A 17,061-nucleotide genomic window follows, 5' to 3' on the forward strand; every position below is an offset into this window, starting at 1 on the left:
AGCCAGGATCCATCACTGGATGGCAGTGAGTGGTTATGGCAGACTCTTCTGGCTCATGTTCATTTAAAAATAGTTCTGCCCTGTTAAAAAAAAATAAAATAAAATAAAAATAAAAAATTCTGAACATTTTTGTTATGCTTTAAGTTGGAAACAGGGAGGATAAGTAGACACTGAGGGGCAGCTTCTCCCTCCCACCCGAGCTCAGGTGTAGTGGAGAGTGAGGACTGAAGAGAATCAGTTGTTGCTTCCTGATGCTCAGTCACATAGCCCTGGCACAGGGTAGAGGTGCACAGAAGCAGCTCTACTTATGCAACTGTGAAAAGGTTTCTCCAACTTTCCACCAGTGGAGAATGAGGCATAGTGGAGCTCCACTTCATCATGTCTCCAACTTTTCCCTCCCCATCCTACCCAGGCCCCACACCCCCAGAATGCACCCATCACATCTCCTCCCTCCCCTTATGCCATTGGGGGCGGCAGGTGGGATGAGGGTGGCATGGTTTGTGGCTGGAGCATGATAGCATAGCAAAGATTTTCTAAATTTTTTTGAAGAACAGAACAACTTTTAAAACATAAGCCGAAGGGCAGCAATTGGTTGTGGCACTAGCATCCAAATGATAAGATCCGGCCTTCCCAGAAATAAAAGCAGTGGTTTGTTCAGAGCCTTATTGTTACGTGGCCCTCTGTACCCGCAATGTAGTATTGTGATTCTATAAAAAGTGCTTAATAAAAAGAGAGAGAGAGAGCACACTTTAAATCGGGGTGGAGAATCTACAGCCTGCGGGCCAGATACAGCCTGCTGCTTCATTTCACCCAGCCCTCAGCAAGTTTCTAAACCACAGGCCAGAAGCCCTGGGTCACGGTGCCCACCCCCCACAAAAGACTGGAGCCACGAGCACCGGCTAGCCCTGTGCAGGGGAAGCTGGGGTTGCCAGGCTGTTAAAAGTCCAGTTGGCTCTGCACAGCTCCCATAAGAACGGCCATACTGGGTCAGACCAAAGGTTCATCCAGCCCAGTATCCTGTCTACCGACAGTGGCCAATGCCAGGTGCCCCGGAGGGAGTGAACCTAACAGGTAATGATCAAGTGATCTCTCTCCTGCCATCCATCTCCACTCTCTGACAAACAGAGGCTAGGGACACCATTCCTTACCCATCCTGGCTAATAGCCATTAATGGACTTAACCTCCATGAATTTATCTAGTTCTTTTTTAAACCCTGTTATAGTCCGAGCCTTCACAACCTCCTCAGGCAAGGAGTTCCACAGGTTGACTGTGCGCTGAGTGAAGAAGAACTTCCTTTTATTTGTTTTAAACTTGCTGCCCATTAATTTCATTTGGTGGCCCCTAGTTCTTATATTATGGGAACAAGTAAATAACTTTTCCTCATTCACTTTCTTCACACCACTCATGGTTTTATATACCTCTATCATATCCCCACTTAGTCTCCTCTTTTCCAGGCTGAAAAGTCCTAGCCTCTTAAATCGCTCCTCATATGGGACCCGTTCCAAACCCCTAATCATTTTAGTTGCCCTTTTCTGAACCTTTTCTAATGCCAGTATATCCTTTTTGAGAAGAGGGGACCACATCTGTCTCCCAGAAGAGACGGGCATGTCCCTGCAGCCCCTAGGAGCAGGGGTGATCAGGGAAGCTCTGCTGGCTGCCCCTGCCCCCAGCGCCAGCTCCGCAGCTCCCATTGGCCGGGAACTGTGGCCAATGGGAGCTGCAGGAGCAGTGCCTGTGGGCATAGCGCAGAGCCCGCTGGCCCCTCCGCCTAGGGGATGGATATGGCAGCCACTTCTGGGAGCAGCGTGGAGCTAGGGCAGGCAGGGAGCCTGCCTTAGCCCTGCTGCGCTGGCAACTCGGCGCCACCTGAGGTAAGCACCGCTTGGCCAGAGCCCGCACCTCGAACCTCCTGCCCCAGGTCAGAACCCTCTTCTGCACTGTAACTCCCTCCCAGACCCCGCACCCCAACCCCTTGCTCCAGCTGGGAGCCCTCTCCCGCATCCTGAACACCTCATTTCTGGCCCCACCCCAGAGCCTAGGGGAAGCCCCAAGCCTCCATGCCCTCCCATGGGGATGGAGCCATGAGCAGTGGCTTGCCCTGCTGTGGGAGGAAGCCCTAAGCTTCCGTGCCCCACCACGGGGCTGTGTGGCCCATGACTGATTTTTTTTTTTCCTGTGGGTCATTGGCCCCTGATAGAAAAAATGTTCCCCACCCCTGCTTAAAATTATCCTCATCGTCATCACTCCCATAACTGCATTGGTCCTTGGGGCACCATCATTGATGAGCAATGATACGGTGATAAGGTATAAAAATTAAGAATAGATACAGGGCTCTCTGTTACTCTGGAGATATAGTTTGTCTATCTATATGCAGGGCAATCCATGGCTAAATGTAAATAAAACTATAATGGAATTATTCTTACAATACACAGAAACAGATGCTGCAATAACACAACTTTAATGAAAGAGGAATTGATAAAGAGCTGGGGTCTGGGTGGTACAAGAAACTCCATCCATCGTTTTCCAAAATACATGCTGAATAACTCAATTGTTGCTGCTAACAGTTGCTGGCTGTTTTATGCATGACAGACAAACTACGAGCTCAGACAGGAAAATACAGTGACAGTGGAGTGTCTTTTTCCATTCACTGGGCCCGATTCACTCCCTAGGTTCCACTGGTTTCCACTGAACCCAGGCTCCATTGGTGAGTGCACTTGAGGGGATTCAATAGCAGAAGCTGCCCACCACCTCCTGGTTCCAGGGGGGAGTCTAACATATGTTAACACAACCCCAAAATTGAGTGGAGCCAGCCCAAGAGGCAACAGAGGTAGGCTGATACTCCTTTCATGGGCCTTCAATACAGCCCTATTTGGGTCTCAAAGCTGCCACTGCCTGACAGAAACTACCCTCAACCCTACCCCTTTTCAAAATATAAGATTCTACGCTGTTTCCTAAAGATGGTCAAACTCTATTCTCATCTAATCTCCTCTGCCATAGCGGGATCCCCTCAAAAGAGAATGCTTTGTTCTCCGCTCTCAAAGACTTCGTCCTTGGCTTTGTAATCTGCATTGTCCCAGAGGAGCATAGCTGTCTGCCATGGTGATTCATAGATAAAAACTTGCTTGTCACTGTAGCTGGAGCTTGATCCCTCAATTGCTTTGAAAAGCCTTAAACTGACATCAGAAGCTGAGTGTGATCCAGAGGAGGGACTTGAGCACAGATCTCATGAACTCGTGGCAGAATAAGCCATAGAGAAGGTGGGCAACCGCATTCTATACCATCTGGACTATCTGAATAATCTTCCCATTCAGCTTCAGATAACAGTGAATTACAGTAATCCATCTTGGAGGTGACAGATGCCTGGAGCTTTGTGGTCAAGTCTGAGAGAAAGGTACAATGTTTCCTGGCAAACTGGAGATTAAAGATGGCTTACTGATGTATGACCAGGTAGCATATGATTTAGAATTCTCCCTTTCTCCGTGTTTACAGCTCTAACTTCTCCTGAAAGCACCAGAAGCTTTCTATAATCAAAACTTCTCATCAGTTTGGCTTTGTTCCTGTCTGGTAAAAACCACTGGGGAATTACCTCTACAATCCTCCCAAAAAAAAAAAAAAAAATGGGGAGGAAGACAAACTTAAATATAGAAAGGCTTCCATCTCTTCATCATCAGTGCTAATTCTTATTATGCTATGATACCATCATCATTTTTAGAGTTCCTCTTTTCTGTGAGAACTGTTTTCTTCTCCACAGTATTGGAAGGAGTAGATGAGATTAAATAGGCACAAATACATACATACTCTAGAACAAGATCACCCGATCAGATGGGTTCAGAGAGAACATTTTGAGGCAAGCCCCCTTCAGGTACTGGTGAATTCTGTTACTGGAGTGCCATATAAAAAGTGATATCTGAATAGGTGTGGACAATTAATATTATACACAAAAAGCTGGTCACAGGGAGCAGACGGGCAAGTTTGCCCATGAGGAGAGGCTGCAAGGGACCTAGTAGCCTGGGAAGCCTAGCCCATGGCAGTGGCTACCCTTCTCTTCCTCACCCTCCCTTGTTTAGGGCAGATTGACACTGCAGTCCTGAGAGGGGCTCTGGACATCTGCTCTCTGTCAGTACCCTGTAGCTGGGTTTGAGGAGCAGCACCAGGGACTGAAGGCAATTACACCCAGAAAAGATCCCTGGAGTGGGCTTAAGTCCACCAGGGAACAGTGAACTTGCCCAGGAGTGGGGATTCTTGTAGGGGACCCAGGGGCAAGAAACTGGAAGAGACTACAGCCGATCCCAGGCTGAGGGTCAGCCAGCTGCATATGGGAAAAATGTAGATCTGATGAGAAACCTGGATGCAGAGGGAGACTAGTGACTGGCTGGGCAAAGAGACTGGGACAAAGGGTGGGGGACACTGAAATTGGACAAGAAACCTAGGGAAGGAGACTTGGGCTAGCAGCCAGTGGGACTGGGGATTGTGGGAGGCACCTGGAAGCCAGGCAATGGAGTTGCGGGAGGAGCAGGCCCTTTCAGAGGTCCAGAGAGGCCCAGGCCACTTCCAGCTTTTGAGGCCGCTAGCCATAATAATAATAAATGGTGACACATGAAAACAAAATAAGGCACCAAAAAAAGAGAGAGGCATAATTTGAACATTTCTCTTATTTGCTTAAATTTGCAGCTCTAAGCTGAGAGTGTGTCACATTGTGGTCCGATAGGGATGCCCATAAAAACAAGTTGTGAAACTTACTGAATGCCAAAAAATTAACAAGTGTCTAAATTTGAGGCCCCCTTTGAGCTTGAGGCTTAGGCCAAATGGCCCTCCTGGTGCCCACTCTGATTGGCCCTGGGGAGGGGGAAGAGACAGATTAGAATTGGAGTTGGAAGAGAGGAACTGGAACTGTATGGGTAAGGAGACTGGAGACAAGGAGCCATGAGGATTGTCTCACCCACTAGGGTGGCGTGCATCACAGTTTGGCTACACCCCAAGTTTACAAGCCCCAGTAAATCCTTCCCTTGGGCCCATACTGGGACAGTCAACATGGGAGAAGTCCCAGTCCTTCTCTTCTGCTGTCCAATCTCTGCATATTCACATTCCACCCATGGGCACTCTTTCCTCATGTGCCCCTGTTGCCCACAGAGTATCCAGTTACTGAGCTCATTCCTGTGGGTTCCTTCCCAGCAAGGAATAGGTTTAAATTTTGAGCAGGACCCACGTCTAAGCTCAAGGACTCCACCCTAGTTGTTTGTGTCAGGTGGTTTATCTGAGTGATACCTCATCCAAGCTTGGCCCCGTGACTTGCTGAGGTCTTCTCCTCTCTGTATGGGTAGCTTGGGTTGCTGGGATGGGATTTGTACATGGTTTTTCATCTTGCCTGGGTTCAGCACCTGCTAGTAGGTATCCAGTCCTGTCGGTGGCCCTCGCCGATGAATGGGCAGAGGCTGTGCATGTTCTATCCATAGTGACCAATCGGCTATGAGAAAATTCTCCATCAGCTGCACCGCATTCAACAATGACTCAGAATAATGCTGGAGAACCCGCTCTTTGTTAGGACCAACTCTGCAATTTGGGCTCTGGAGTGCTCCCTTGCATGAAACCACCACCAGCAATGCTCTTTTAATCATTGTACCAGCACCTTGGAGCATGGCCCTTGGGGTAGGTCTTTGCTCTAAAGCACTACCAATGTCTCCTTGCTTATATCCAGAAAATCTAAAATAGTGGCCTTCACCCAAATGTAGTGTTGAGCCTGCTTTGGATCAAGGTTACAGTAGATCAGCGGTGCCTGTCCCATCAGGTATGGAGCTAAAACTAAGGCCCAATGTTCTGGAGGTTATTGAGAGGCCAGTGCCACCCTCTCAAAGATGGTGATGAATGCCTCCAGAGCATCATCTGGGCCCATCTTAGTTAACTTCACTGGCACAAGTGCCAGAGCTCTCCCTGTTATTGAGCCCTGCAGGGTCTCCCTGGCCAGGGGGCGGTGGTCTTAATTGTTGCAGGAAGTCTCTCCAGAGTTATTGCTGCTGGGACACAACCTCCTTCAGTGGCTGATGTTGTTGCACTACTTGGGTCTGCTGCTGCTGGGCCATCCACTGCTGCAACATCTGCTGCTGGAATTGCTGCTGCTCATTGGCCTGCTGATGCTGCCACTCTGCCACCCACTTACACCAGTGCTCTGGGTCCATCTCGGCAGAAGCGCCCTCTCAGTGGACTTGTGTGGAGCCTGTTTCTGTCTCAGGGCCTTGAAACAGGTGTAGGGCTTAATCACCCGCATTCTCCACCAATTGTAGTCACCAACTTGGCTGTAGTCCCTTCCAGTCTCTTGTCCCTGAGTCCCCTACAGGAACCCCCACTCCTGAGCAAGCTCATTGTTCCCCACGGGAGTTAAAAGCCCACTCCTAGGGTTTTTTCTGGGTCTAATTACATCCAGTCCCTGGCTCTGCTTCTCAGGTCCGGCTACAGGGCACTGATGGAGAGAGCAGACGTCCAGAGCCCCTCTCAGGGCTGCAGTGTCTGTCTGCCCTAAACAATGGGGAGGACGGAAGTCTCAGGCTGGGCTTCCCTGGTGGCTCGGTTCTCTAGCAGCCCCTCTTCTTGGGAAAACCACTCCTGCTGCTCTGTGACCAGCTTCACATTTTTAAGCTCTCCTTCTCCAGGTAAAGCATGCTCTGAAGGTGTGCCTAATTGGCATGGCCTGAGTGCAGAGATGCTTGTTAGGCTTGCTTTTAGTGGGGCGGGGGTATGTTCCATCACACCTTGCCACCACCTTCTTCCCACCACACAGGTTCCCAGTCCCCGTCTCCTTGCCCAGCTAGTCATAGAATCATAGAATATCAGGGTTGGAAGGGACCCCAGAAGGTCATCTAGTCCAACCCCCTGCTCAAAGCAGGACCAATTGCCAGTTAAATCATCCCAGCCAGGGCTTTGTCAAGCCTGACCTTAAAAACCTCTAAGGAAGGAGATTCTACCACCTCCCTAGGTAACGCATTCCAGTGTTTCACCACCCTCTTAGTGAAAAAGTTTTTCCTAATATCCAATCTAAACCTTCCCCACTGCAACTTGAGACCATTACTCCTCGTTCTGTCATCTGCTACCATTGAGAACAGTCTAGAGCCATCCTCTTTGGAACCCCCTTTCAGGTAGTTGAAAGCAGCTATCAAATCCCCCCTCATTCTTCTCTTCTGCAGGCTAAACAATCCCAGCTCCCTCAGCCTCTCCTCATAACTCATGTGTTCCAGTCCCCTAATCATTTTTGTTGCCCTTCGCTGGACTCTCTCCAATTTATCCACATCCTTCTTGAAGTGTGGGGCCCAAAACTGGACACAGTACTCCAGATGAAGCCTCACCAATGTCGAATAGAGGGGAACGATCACGTCCCTCGATCTGCTCGCTATGCCCCTACTTATACATCCCAAAATGCCATTGGCCTTCTTGGCAACAAGGGCACACTGCTGACTCATATCCAGCTTCTCGTCCACTGTCACCCCTAGGTCCTTTTCCGCAGAACTGCTGCCTAGCCATTCGGTCCCTAGTCTGTAGCGGTGCATTGGGTTCTTCCGTCCTAAGTGCAGGACCCTGCACTTATCCTTATTGAACCTCATCAGATTTCTTTTGGCCCAATCCTCCAATTTGTCTAGGTCTTTCTGTATCCTATCCCTCCCCTCCAGCGTATCTACCACTCCTCCCAGTTTAGTATCATCCGCAAATTTGCTGAGAGTGCAATCCACACCATCCTCCAGATCATTTATGAAGATATTGAACAAAACCGGCCCCAGGACCGACCCTTGGGGTACTCCACTTGATACCGGCTGCCAACTAGATATGGAGCCATTGATCACTACCCGTTGAGCCTGACAATCTAGCCAGCTTTCTACCCACCTTGTAGTGCATTCATCCAGCCCATACTTCTTTAACTTGCTGACAAGAATGCTGTGGGAGACCGAGTCAAAAGCTTTGCTAAAGTCAAGAAACAATACATCCACTGCTTTCCCTTCATCCACAGAACCAGTAATCTCATCATAAAAGGCGATTAGATTAGTCAGGCATGACCTTCCCTTGGTGAATCCATGCTGGCTGTTCCTGATCACTTTCCTCTCATGCAAGTGCTTCAGGATTGATTCTTTGAGGACCTGCTCCATGATTTTTCCAGGGACTGAAGTGAGGCTGACTGGCCTGTAGTTCCCAGGATCCTCCTTCTTCCCTTTTTTAAAGATTGGCACTACATTAGCCTTTTTCCAGTCATCCAGGACTTCCCCGGTTCGCCACGAGTTTTCAAAGATAATGGCCAATGGCTCTGCAATCACAGCCGCCAATTCCTTCAGCACTCTCGGATGCAACTCGTCCGGCCCCATGGACTTGTGCACGTCCAGCTTTTCTAAATAGTCCCTAACCACCTCTATCTCCACAGAGGGCTGGCCATCTCTTCCCCATTTTGTGATGCCCAGCGCAGCAGTCTGGGAGCTGACCTTGTTAGTGAAAACGGAGGCAAAAAAAGCATTGAGTACATTAGCTTTTTCCACATCCTCTGTCACTAGGTTGCCTTCCTCATTCAGTAAGGGGCCCACACATTCCTTGGCTTTCTTCTTGTTGCCAACATACCTGAAGAAACCCTTCTTGTTACTCTTGACATCTCTGGCTAGCTGCAGCTCCAGGTGCGATTTGGCCCTCCTGATATCATTCCTACATGCCCAAGCAATATTTTTATACTCTTCCCTGGTCATATGTCCAACCTTCCACTTCTTGTAAGCTTCTTTTTTATGTTTAAGATCCACTAGGATTTCACCATTAAGCCAAGCTGGTCGCCTGCCATATTTACTATTCTTTCGACTCATCGGGATGGTTTGTCCCTGTAACCTCAACAGGGATTCCTTGAAATACGGCCAGCTCTCCTGGACTCCTTTCCCCTTCAAGTTAGTCCCCCAGGGGATCCTGGCCATCCGTTCCCTGAGGGAGTCGAAGTCTGCTTTCCTGAAGTCCCAGGGTCCGTATCCTGCTGCTTACCTTTCTTCCCTGCGTCAGGATCCTGAACTCAACCAACTCATGGTCACTGCCTCCCAGATTCCCATCCACTTTTGCTTCCCCCACTAATTCTACCCGGTTTGTGAGCAGCAGGTCAAGAAAAGTGCCCCCCCTAGTTGGCTCCTCTAGCACTTGCGCCAGGAAATTGTCCCCTACGCTTTCCAAAAACTTCCTGGATTGTCTATGCGCCGCTGTATTGCTCTCCCAGCAGATACCAGGAAAATTAAAGTCACCCATGAGAATCAGGGCATGCGATCTAGTAGCTTCTGTGAGCTGCCAGAAGAAAGCCTCATCTACCTCATCCCCCTGGTCCGGTGGTCTGTAGCAGACTCCCACCACTACATCACTCTTGTTGCACACACTTCTAAACTTAATCCAGAGACACTCAGGTTTTTCTGCAGTTTTGTACCGGAGCTCTGAGCAGTCATATTGCTCCCTTACATACAGGGCTACTCCCCCACCTTTTCTGCCCTGCCTGTCCTTCCTGAACAGTTTATAACCATCCATGACAGTACTCCAGTCATGTGAGTTATCCCACCAAGTCTCTGTTATTCCGATCACGTCATAGTTCTTTGACATCACCAGGACCTCCAGTTCTCCCTGCTTGTTTCCAAGGCTTTGTGCATTTGTATATAAGCACTTGAGATAACCTGTTGATCGCCCCTCATTCCCAGTATGAGGCAGGAGCCCTCCCCTCACAGACATTCCTGCCTGTGCTTCCTCCTGGTATCCCGTTGTCCCACTTACCTCAGGGCTTTGGTCCCCTTCCCCCGGTGAACCTAGTTTAAAGCCCTCCTCACTAGGTTAGCCAGCTTGCTGGCAAAGATGCTCTTCCCTCTCTTCGTAAGATGGAGCCCGTCTCTGCCCAGCACTCCTCCTTCATGGAACACCATCCCATGGTCAAAGAAACCAAAGCCTTCTCTCCGACACCACCTGCGTAGCCATTCGTTGACTTCCACGATTCGACGCTCCCTACCTAGGCCTTTTCCTTCCACGGGGAGGATGGACGAGAACACCACTTGCGCCTCCAACTCCTTTATCCTTCTTCCTAGAGCCACATAGTCCGCAGTGATCCGCTCAAGGTCATTCTTGGCAGTATCATTGGTGCCCACGTGGAGAAGCAGGAAGGGGTAGCGATCCGAGGGCTTGATGAGTCTCGGCAGTCTCTCCGTCACATCGCGAATCTTAGCCCCTGGCAAGCAGCAGACTTCTCGGTTTTCCCGGTCAGGGCGGCAGATAGATGACTCAGTCCCCCGGAGGAGAGAGTCCCCGACCACCACCACCCGCCTTCTCCTCTTGGGAGTGGTGGTCGTGGAACTCCCAACCTCAGGACATCGCATCTCATGCCTTCCAACCAGCGGAGTCTCCTTCTGCTTTCTCGCCCCAGACATATCATCTGGTCCACTCTCCGCAACGATACCTGTGGAGAGAACATGAAAGCGGTTAGTTACCTGTGTCTGTGTTACTGGAACCCGGACATTCCGCTTACCTCTTCTGGAGGTCACATGTTGCCAAGCTTCTTCACTGGCCTCTTGGCTCCTCTGTGCAACCTGCTCTATATCTGTAGAGCTTTGTGCCCCTAGAAGCCTGTCCCGAGTTTCGTCCAGAAAATCCTCAGTTTCCCGTATGCAACGCAGGGTTGTTATCTGTTGCTCCAGACCTTCAATCTTCTCTTCCAATATGGAGACCAGCTTGCACTTTGTACAGACAAAGTCGCTTCTGTCCTGTGGAAAAAAGACAAACATGGCACATCCAGTGCAGGTCACAACAGCTGAACCCCCCCCCTTCCATATCACCTTCCTACTATGAGCTTCCTCAGAGCAGTTTGCCTCACTGGGCTCCCTCCAGGCGAACTCCCAGGCAAACTCCTGCTGTGAGCTGCTCTGCTGTCCCCGCTGCTCTGCTGGTTCTCCGCCGCTCAGCTGGTTCGCGAAGCTCTGGCTATTTTTAAACAGCCAGGCTTCCCTGTCGCAAACAAACAGACACCCTACTGCCCGCCCCCTGCAGGCTAGCAGCCAATCAGACACTCACTCAGGCTCTCACACTGCCCCCCCAGCAAACACACGCTCGGATACTTCCTAGTCCCCCTGCTCCTCTCCTGCTTGACGTCTCAAGGTTCCTTCCAGCCCTACATTTCTATGATATCTTCAAGTTAGTGGGTTCAATAAAATTATTGTGTTCTGAAAAAAAGCTTCCTAAGCCTAGGATCTTAAAGATGTTTCAGAAGAAATCTGAACATTAATTAGAGATTTCTTGGGAACTGGAATTTCCATTTTGTGGGAAATTCCACAATTTCAAAATAAAACTTCACTCTGAATTAGAATGAAATGTTGAATTTTTAAATTTCTCACAATGAAATTTTCAAAAATAATTCACTTTGGATCAATTAATGTTTTGTTTCAATAAAATTGAATCAAAATTTACTTAATATTTTTCAAATTGCATATTTTAAATTTATTTTAATTTTCATATGCTTAAAAATTTATTTTTACAAGTTTTTTTTAATAAATTTTCACTGAGATCGATGTGGAATATTTTGATTTTTGACAAATGGAAAAATGTTCTCAGAAAAGTTTCAACTGGGTCCCATGTTAATTAGTGTTGAAACTGAATCCCGCCCGTGCCTTCAAGTGTTGTTTAGGATGCAAACAAAGCTTCACTGTTCCTGCCTATCTTGGGCTGCTCTCTGCATGTCCCCTATGTTGCTAAGTCTCATTAAGTTTTACCTCCTTAAGTACAGTTTGACAGAGGGATTCTTTCGGTTGGCCCCATTTACATGTTTCTCCAGCTGCTCAATGGGACACCTGCTGTGACAGATGCTCTGCCTTTCTTCTTAACACATGTCCCAGATATTTCCATCTTCTTTTCAGGATAACTGTAGAGCAAATAAGTTGTTCTCTGACAAATCTTGGCACTTGTAAATTCATTTAATGTAATACCTAGTATTTTTGAGGCATTTGCTTTCTAAGGCATTTAGTTGTCTGTCTCCTGTTGCTCTGAATTGTTGAGATTCACTCATTTGTGTGGTTTTAAATTATGCTTTGTGCAGATCCACTACTGTCTTCTTTAGTCCATTAATCTAAGCTTTTACCTCCTGTGTTACACCAGCAGATTAAAAAATGCTATCCTTTAGGCACTATCCTACATAAAAGTGCCAAAGGACTGAGTTCAAATCAAGCTTCTATCCTGGTTGACTTGTGCTGCCTGGTATCTTTTATCTCTCCTATATATAACCAAGAAATATAGCATAAAAACAATTACATTAATTCAAGCAGTTCACATAACCCTGGTAATTTCCAGAGTGGCAGCTCTTACTTAGTCAAACACTATTAGGCTGTCTCTTGGCCTGAGCTCTCTGTGCCTTTCATGTGCAGCTCGAGTCAAACCAGCAGTTAAAAGAAGAGTAATTAATTCAGTGACCAGAGTAAGAAGCCTTTTTTTTTTTTTTTTAAACATTACATTGCAGAGACGAGTATTCATGTTCATAAGCAATTGAGGCCTGGTTCATGCACCCAGTTTATGTTGATATAAATACTTCACTTAAGGGTGTGACACAGTTATACCAACCTAACTCCTGGTGTAAACAGCACTTTGTTAGCGGGTGGGCTTCTCCTGTCGACGTAGCTATCGCCTCTCTGGGAGGTGGAGGACCTGCCTAAGTAATGTCTGTACTAAGTGCTACAGTGATGCAGTAAGTGCAGACGAGCCCAGAGAAACACACAAACAGGAACTCTGATGACATGCTGCTTACCTAACAGGTGGAAAACTGGAAAGAGGTCAAACGTTGCTCTGCTTTACAATTCCACATTCACAAGCAGAAGTGAAGTCTGTAGGTTAGTCTACCCATATGGTAGGGATGGTGAGTACACAGGCCAGGAAGAATGACTAAGCATGCTCCAGACAGGAGGCTCAGAAGCTAAAATGTGATTGTTTAAAGTGAGTGGCTTAGAGAGCCAGCGGAAGAGACAGGATCTGCAGAGAGCCTTTTAGTTGTGGAGAGACAATGAGTCTCTTCCAGAATGTTGGGAGAGGGGAAGGAGAGGGGTATCTAACATCTATTTGTGTGTGTGTGTGCTAGTTAAAAAAAGCAGTATAAGTGAGACTGACTATAACTGGTGTTACTGAAAATACATGATTCAAGCTACAAGCAAAATTGTAAAGCATTTAGAGTGGGATTATAATTGAGATTTTATTTCAACCTTTCTCCTCTTGCATATGCTCAAATGATCTCTACTAATATAGACATACAGCTCACACTTCTTCTTTTGCATTTTTTAAAGATTTTATTTATTTATTTTTGCCAGATGAAAACAATCAACTTGCTCAGACTCTCTTCAGGCTAGGCAATATTTAAAAACACATTAAACTTAACCCAGTGGATAAAATTTGCAAAAAAGGCATCTAGGCATCTTACTTTTCAGTTTAAAAAATAATAAATTGAATTACAACTGCCCTCAGATTGGAAGCAAAATTAAATACCACCCTTTTTATTTCCATTCTTGTCCTTTGTATTTCATTTTAAACTATAGATGTACAGCAGTTAAATGTTTTCTTGTGGGAATACATTGTATTTTCACAACTAACAACTTCGTCATTAAACATACAATCTTTGACAAATGATTTTAATGGAGAACTTGTTTAAAATGCACCTAAAAACATTGTTTAAGGAATTTAACAAATTATTCACTTTTTCATATAAGTGAGAGAGTGTTAGTAGAACATAAAGTCATAGAATCATAGAATATCAGGGTTGGAAGGGACCTCAGGAGGTCATCTAGTCCAACCCCCTGCTCAAAGCAGGACCAATCCCCAGTTTTTGGCCCAGTTTCCTAAATGGCCCCCTCAAGGATTGAACTCACAACCCTGGGTTTAGCAGGCCAATGCTCAAACCACTGAGCTATCCCTCCCCAAATCTTATCAGTTTGCATTAGTTTGGTTGTTATTATTGGATTTAATAGACATGGGTAGGAATTTATGAGAGAGCAGTTCCCTGATTCTTCAGTGATCCATTAATTCTTTGTGTCATTGCCTGTTATAAGATCTAATGAACCTTTGGTTGCTCAATCTGATGATATGGCCTGATCTCTAATTTTCAGGTTCTTTATATATTCAATTATTTGATAAATTACTGTGGGAGTATTTTCAGCCCTGGGTTTTTTTGGAACTGATCTGTGCTGCAACTGTAATGTGATACAACATGGTGAAAAGCCCTCTCCTGGTCCCAGTAAGTGGATTCAGACCCTGTAAAGGCCAAAGCTTTATTCTGATCTTAGAGACACAGTTTGGTCCCAGTTACACTACAAAGTTTATCCATATTGTAACTGCGTCAAGGGACAATTATATTTTGACTGAGTTCTGTTACTTGGCCACAATTGTAGTGTAGGTGGGGCCCTAATTTGTGGAAATCTCCATATTGATTCTTCATGTCTGTTCACTTTGAACTTATTTTTCTTCCATTCCTTACACAGCTTGTAAAATAGGGGTTTGCCTGGCACACTAGGATGGCTCTTTTCATATTTGAGTAAATGATTGTCCTTCGTTACAGCCAGGTGACTCCAGTTAAAACGTTTAATTATTTACATGTGTCCACATGCTAGGTAACTAGCACATTTCTTCCCTTCTTTGATAACAGACTTTGGGGGCCTTACGAGGTATAGTGACTGTAGTGTTTTGCTGATAATGCCCCCAGTTTAGAAAATTATATAGGAACATACCTCGGGTGACCAGACATCCCTTTTTGGGCGAGACAGTCCCCTTTTTAAGCCCTGTCCTGGACATCCCAACTTTTTTTCAAAACTGGGCATTTGTCCCATTTGCTCTTGCCAGCTGATCATCAGTTGGCAAGAGCAAATGGGACAAATCGCCCAATTTTCAAACTGGGGGGTGTGGAGGAACATTCTGGGGGGTGGCCAGTGACCCCAGGCAGCTTGGGCCAGTCCTGCGCGGTGTCCCGTTTTTGCTTTAGGGAAATATGATCACCCTAAACATACCTAACTTTAAACACACAATTAGTCCCACTGAAATCAATGGGACAATTCATGTGTTTAAAAGGTAGGTACATGTTAAAGCATGGTCTGAGGTCTAGGAAGGGGTAAGGAACATAGGTAAAACTAGATTAAACCCGAAGGCCAGAGAAGGGGGTGGAGTGAGGTTTTTATAGTTTTTAACCAAATATTTTTTGGTTTCAGTTGCAGAAAACCAAAAGTTTTGGTTTTTTTTGAGAAATTAAACAATTTTTGATGAGAGTTTTGTGTTTTTTCAAAAATGTCCATTTAATCAAAAAGCCAATTTCAAGTGGAAAAAAATATTTAAACAAAAAAAAAGTTGTGCACTAGTAGTTGCTGCCACGGGGTCAGTAGCTTTGGGATCATGTGTTTAAGAAGTGATATCTCCCAGGGGACTCAGCAGAGGATTAGCCAGTAAAAACACACGCACCCAGTCTACAATTGAGCTTACACTGTTGGTAGCATAAGTAACAAACTTCTGCGGGTAGACAAGGCCCCAAGGACAAGGAGCTAAATTCATCCTTGGCATAACCACTGGTGTAGAAGGAATTCTACTGAGAATGAATTTTTCTGAAGAGTGAGCCTTTTCAGCATAGTCCACTCAATCAGCTCATTCTTGCACTCTCCTTTGTTTCTTTATTTGTGGCTACACTGCATTAGCATCTTAAAGAAATTGCCATGGAAATCAGAGACAAGATAGCTACAAACAAACTGTCTGTTCATAGCTATTCACAGCTCTGCCACAAACTCAGGTACAGTGTCTGTGCACTTTATACAAATCCATCGCTGATATTTGTTGCCAGTCCCTACCCCTAAGATCTAATAGTAGAAGAGAATAAGCAATATATGCTATGTGGATGAGAGGGAGATAAGCAAATACATACAATTGTTACATATATAAATATTTTATATAGGCATATTTTTTGCATTGCTTTGTAAATACATAAATATCAATTTCCACAACTGTCCCTCATCCACCTCCCTCTGCTGCCCTCTCCCCCCCCCAACTTAGCTATGACCCATTTCTTGTAAGCACTGTGGCAGAAGTGGCTCATGCAAATGGATTTGAAGGGGAGTGAGTGTCTTCTAGATCTGTTCCGGGAGGGCATTTCATTCATAAGAGGCAGGGTGAAATGAAAGTTTGTGGGAGGAGTAGACAAGTGCGCAACATTCAAAGCCAACATTTTTGATGGAGTGGAAAGGATGGGGGCAATGCAAGAAGTAATTAGAGGCAATAAATGGGGAAGGGCAGAGTTGTGAAGGGCTTTGAAGGTTACAACAAAAAATCTCCCTGCTGTATTTTCCACTGAATGCATCCGATGAAGTGAGCTGTAGCTCATGAAAGCTTATGCTCAAATAAATTTGTTAGTCTCTAAGGTGCCACAAGTCCTCCTTTTCTTTTAACAAAAATCTTGAGCTTGTTATGGGTGGGGGGATTCCAACAAGGATGGTGAGGTGGTCAGAGTGATGAGATGATCTTAGCAGCTGCTTTTCTAAGGATGAGATAGGAACAATATGCCATTAGGGAGGCCAGAGCAAGGGAAGCTGCAATAACCAAAACTAGAGATGATGAGGGTGTAGATGATGATGATGATGTTAGCTAACTGGATAGAAAAGAAAGGGTTGGTTGTAGAACTGTTATGAGGAAGAAGCAGCAAGATTTTATCACAGCCTGGATGTGTGGGTTTGGTGAGATGATTTCAAAAATAACAGAGCACAGAGGAAGTGGAGAGGTCAGAGCTGGATTAGGGTATAGGCACTAGAGGCCCATGTTTTTGGACCCAGATGCTGGAGTCATGTGATTGCACCAGAATCCCAGTGTTCATTTTAAAAAAAAAGATTCTATCCCTCCTGATTGTCAAGGAAAACAAAAATGTGACTCAAGCTTATCTGATGCAGTGATGTGTGCCTGAGTCTGCGGACAGCCTGAAACAATAGCTCTGAGGGGTGTGAACTACCCCATCTTTCTCAATGAGGTGTTAATGCTAACACCTACCTTTCTAGGGGGCTCCATTCCCCCACCCAAGCAAATACGCCCAGGTTGCTGGAG

At 46.2% G+C, this 17,061-nt stretch overlaps 2 protein-coding genes across 2 annotated transcripts in view; one reads left to right on the forward strand and one right to left on the reverse strand.

Moving 5' to 3' along the window:
- TRIM2 (tripartite motif containing 2) overlaps window positions 1-17,061 on the forward strand; it is a 127,700-nt gene that overhangs the window by 10,276 nt on the left and 100,363 nt on the right. The gene's annotated exons all lie outside the window — the stretch shown is intronic.
- Window positions 8,376-14,784, reverse strand: LOC140910974 (uncharacterized). The gene is made up of 3 exons (XM_073343185.1): window positions 14,721-14,784; window positions 11,733-11,794; window positions 8,376-10,730 (listed from the first exon to the last, which is right to left on the reverse strand). The coding sequence occupies exons 1-3, from the start codon at window positions 14,782-14,784 to the stop codon at window positions 9,786-9,788; spliced, it is 1,071 nt and encodes a 356-aa protein (XP_073199286.1). The 3' UTR covers window positions 8,376-9,785.

This window comes from Lepidochelys kempii, chromosome 4, assembly GCF_965140265.1.
Source record: "Lepidochelys kempii isolate rLepKem1 chromosome 4, rLepKem1.hap2, whole genome shotgun sequence".
NCBI lineage: Eukaryota > Metazoa > Chordata > Testudines > Cheloniidae > Lepidochelys > Lepidochelys kempii.

Coding starts and splice junctions, on each gene's coding strand:
- LOC140910974 (XM_073343185.1), bottom strand. CDS start 14,784: ATGTCCAGGACAGGGCTTAAAAAGGGGACTGTCTCGCCCAAAAAGGGA. Junction 11,795..14,720: donor GGGATGTCTGGTCACCCGAG/GTATGTTCCTAT, acceptor CCCATTGAGCAG/CTGGAGAAACATGTAAATGG. Junction 10,731..11,732: donor GTCAAACTGTACTTAAGGAG/GTAAAACTTAAT, acceptor TTTTTTCCACAG/GACAGAAGCGACTTTGTCTG.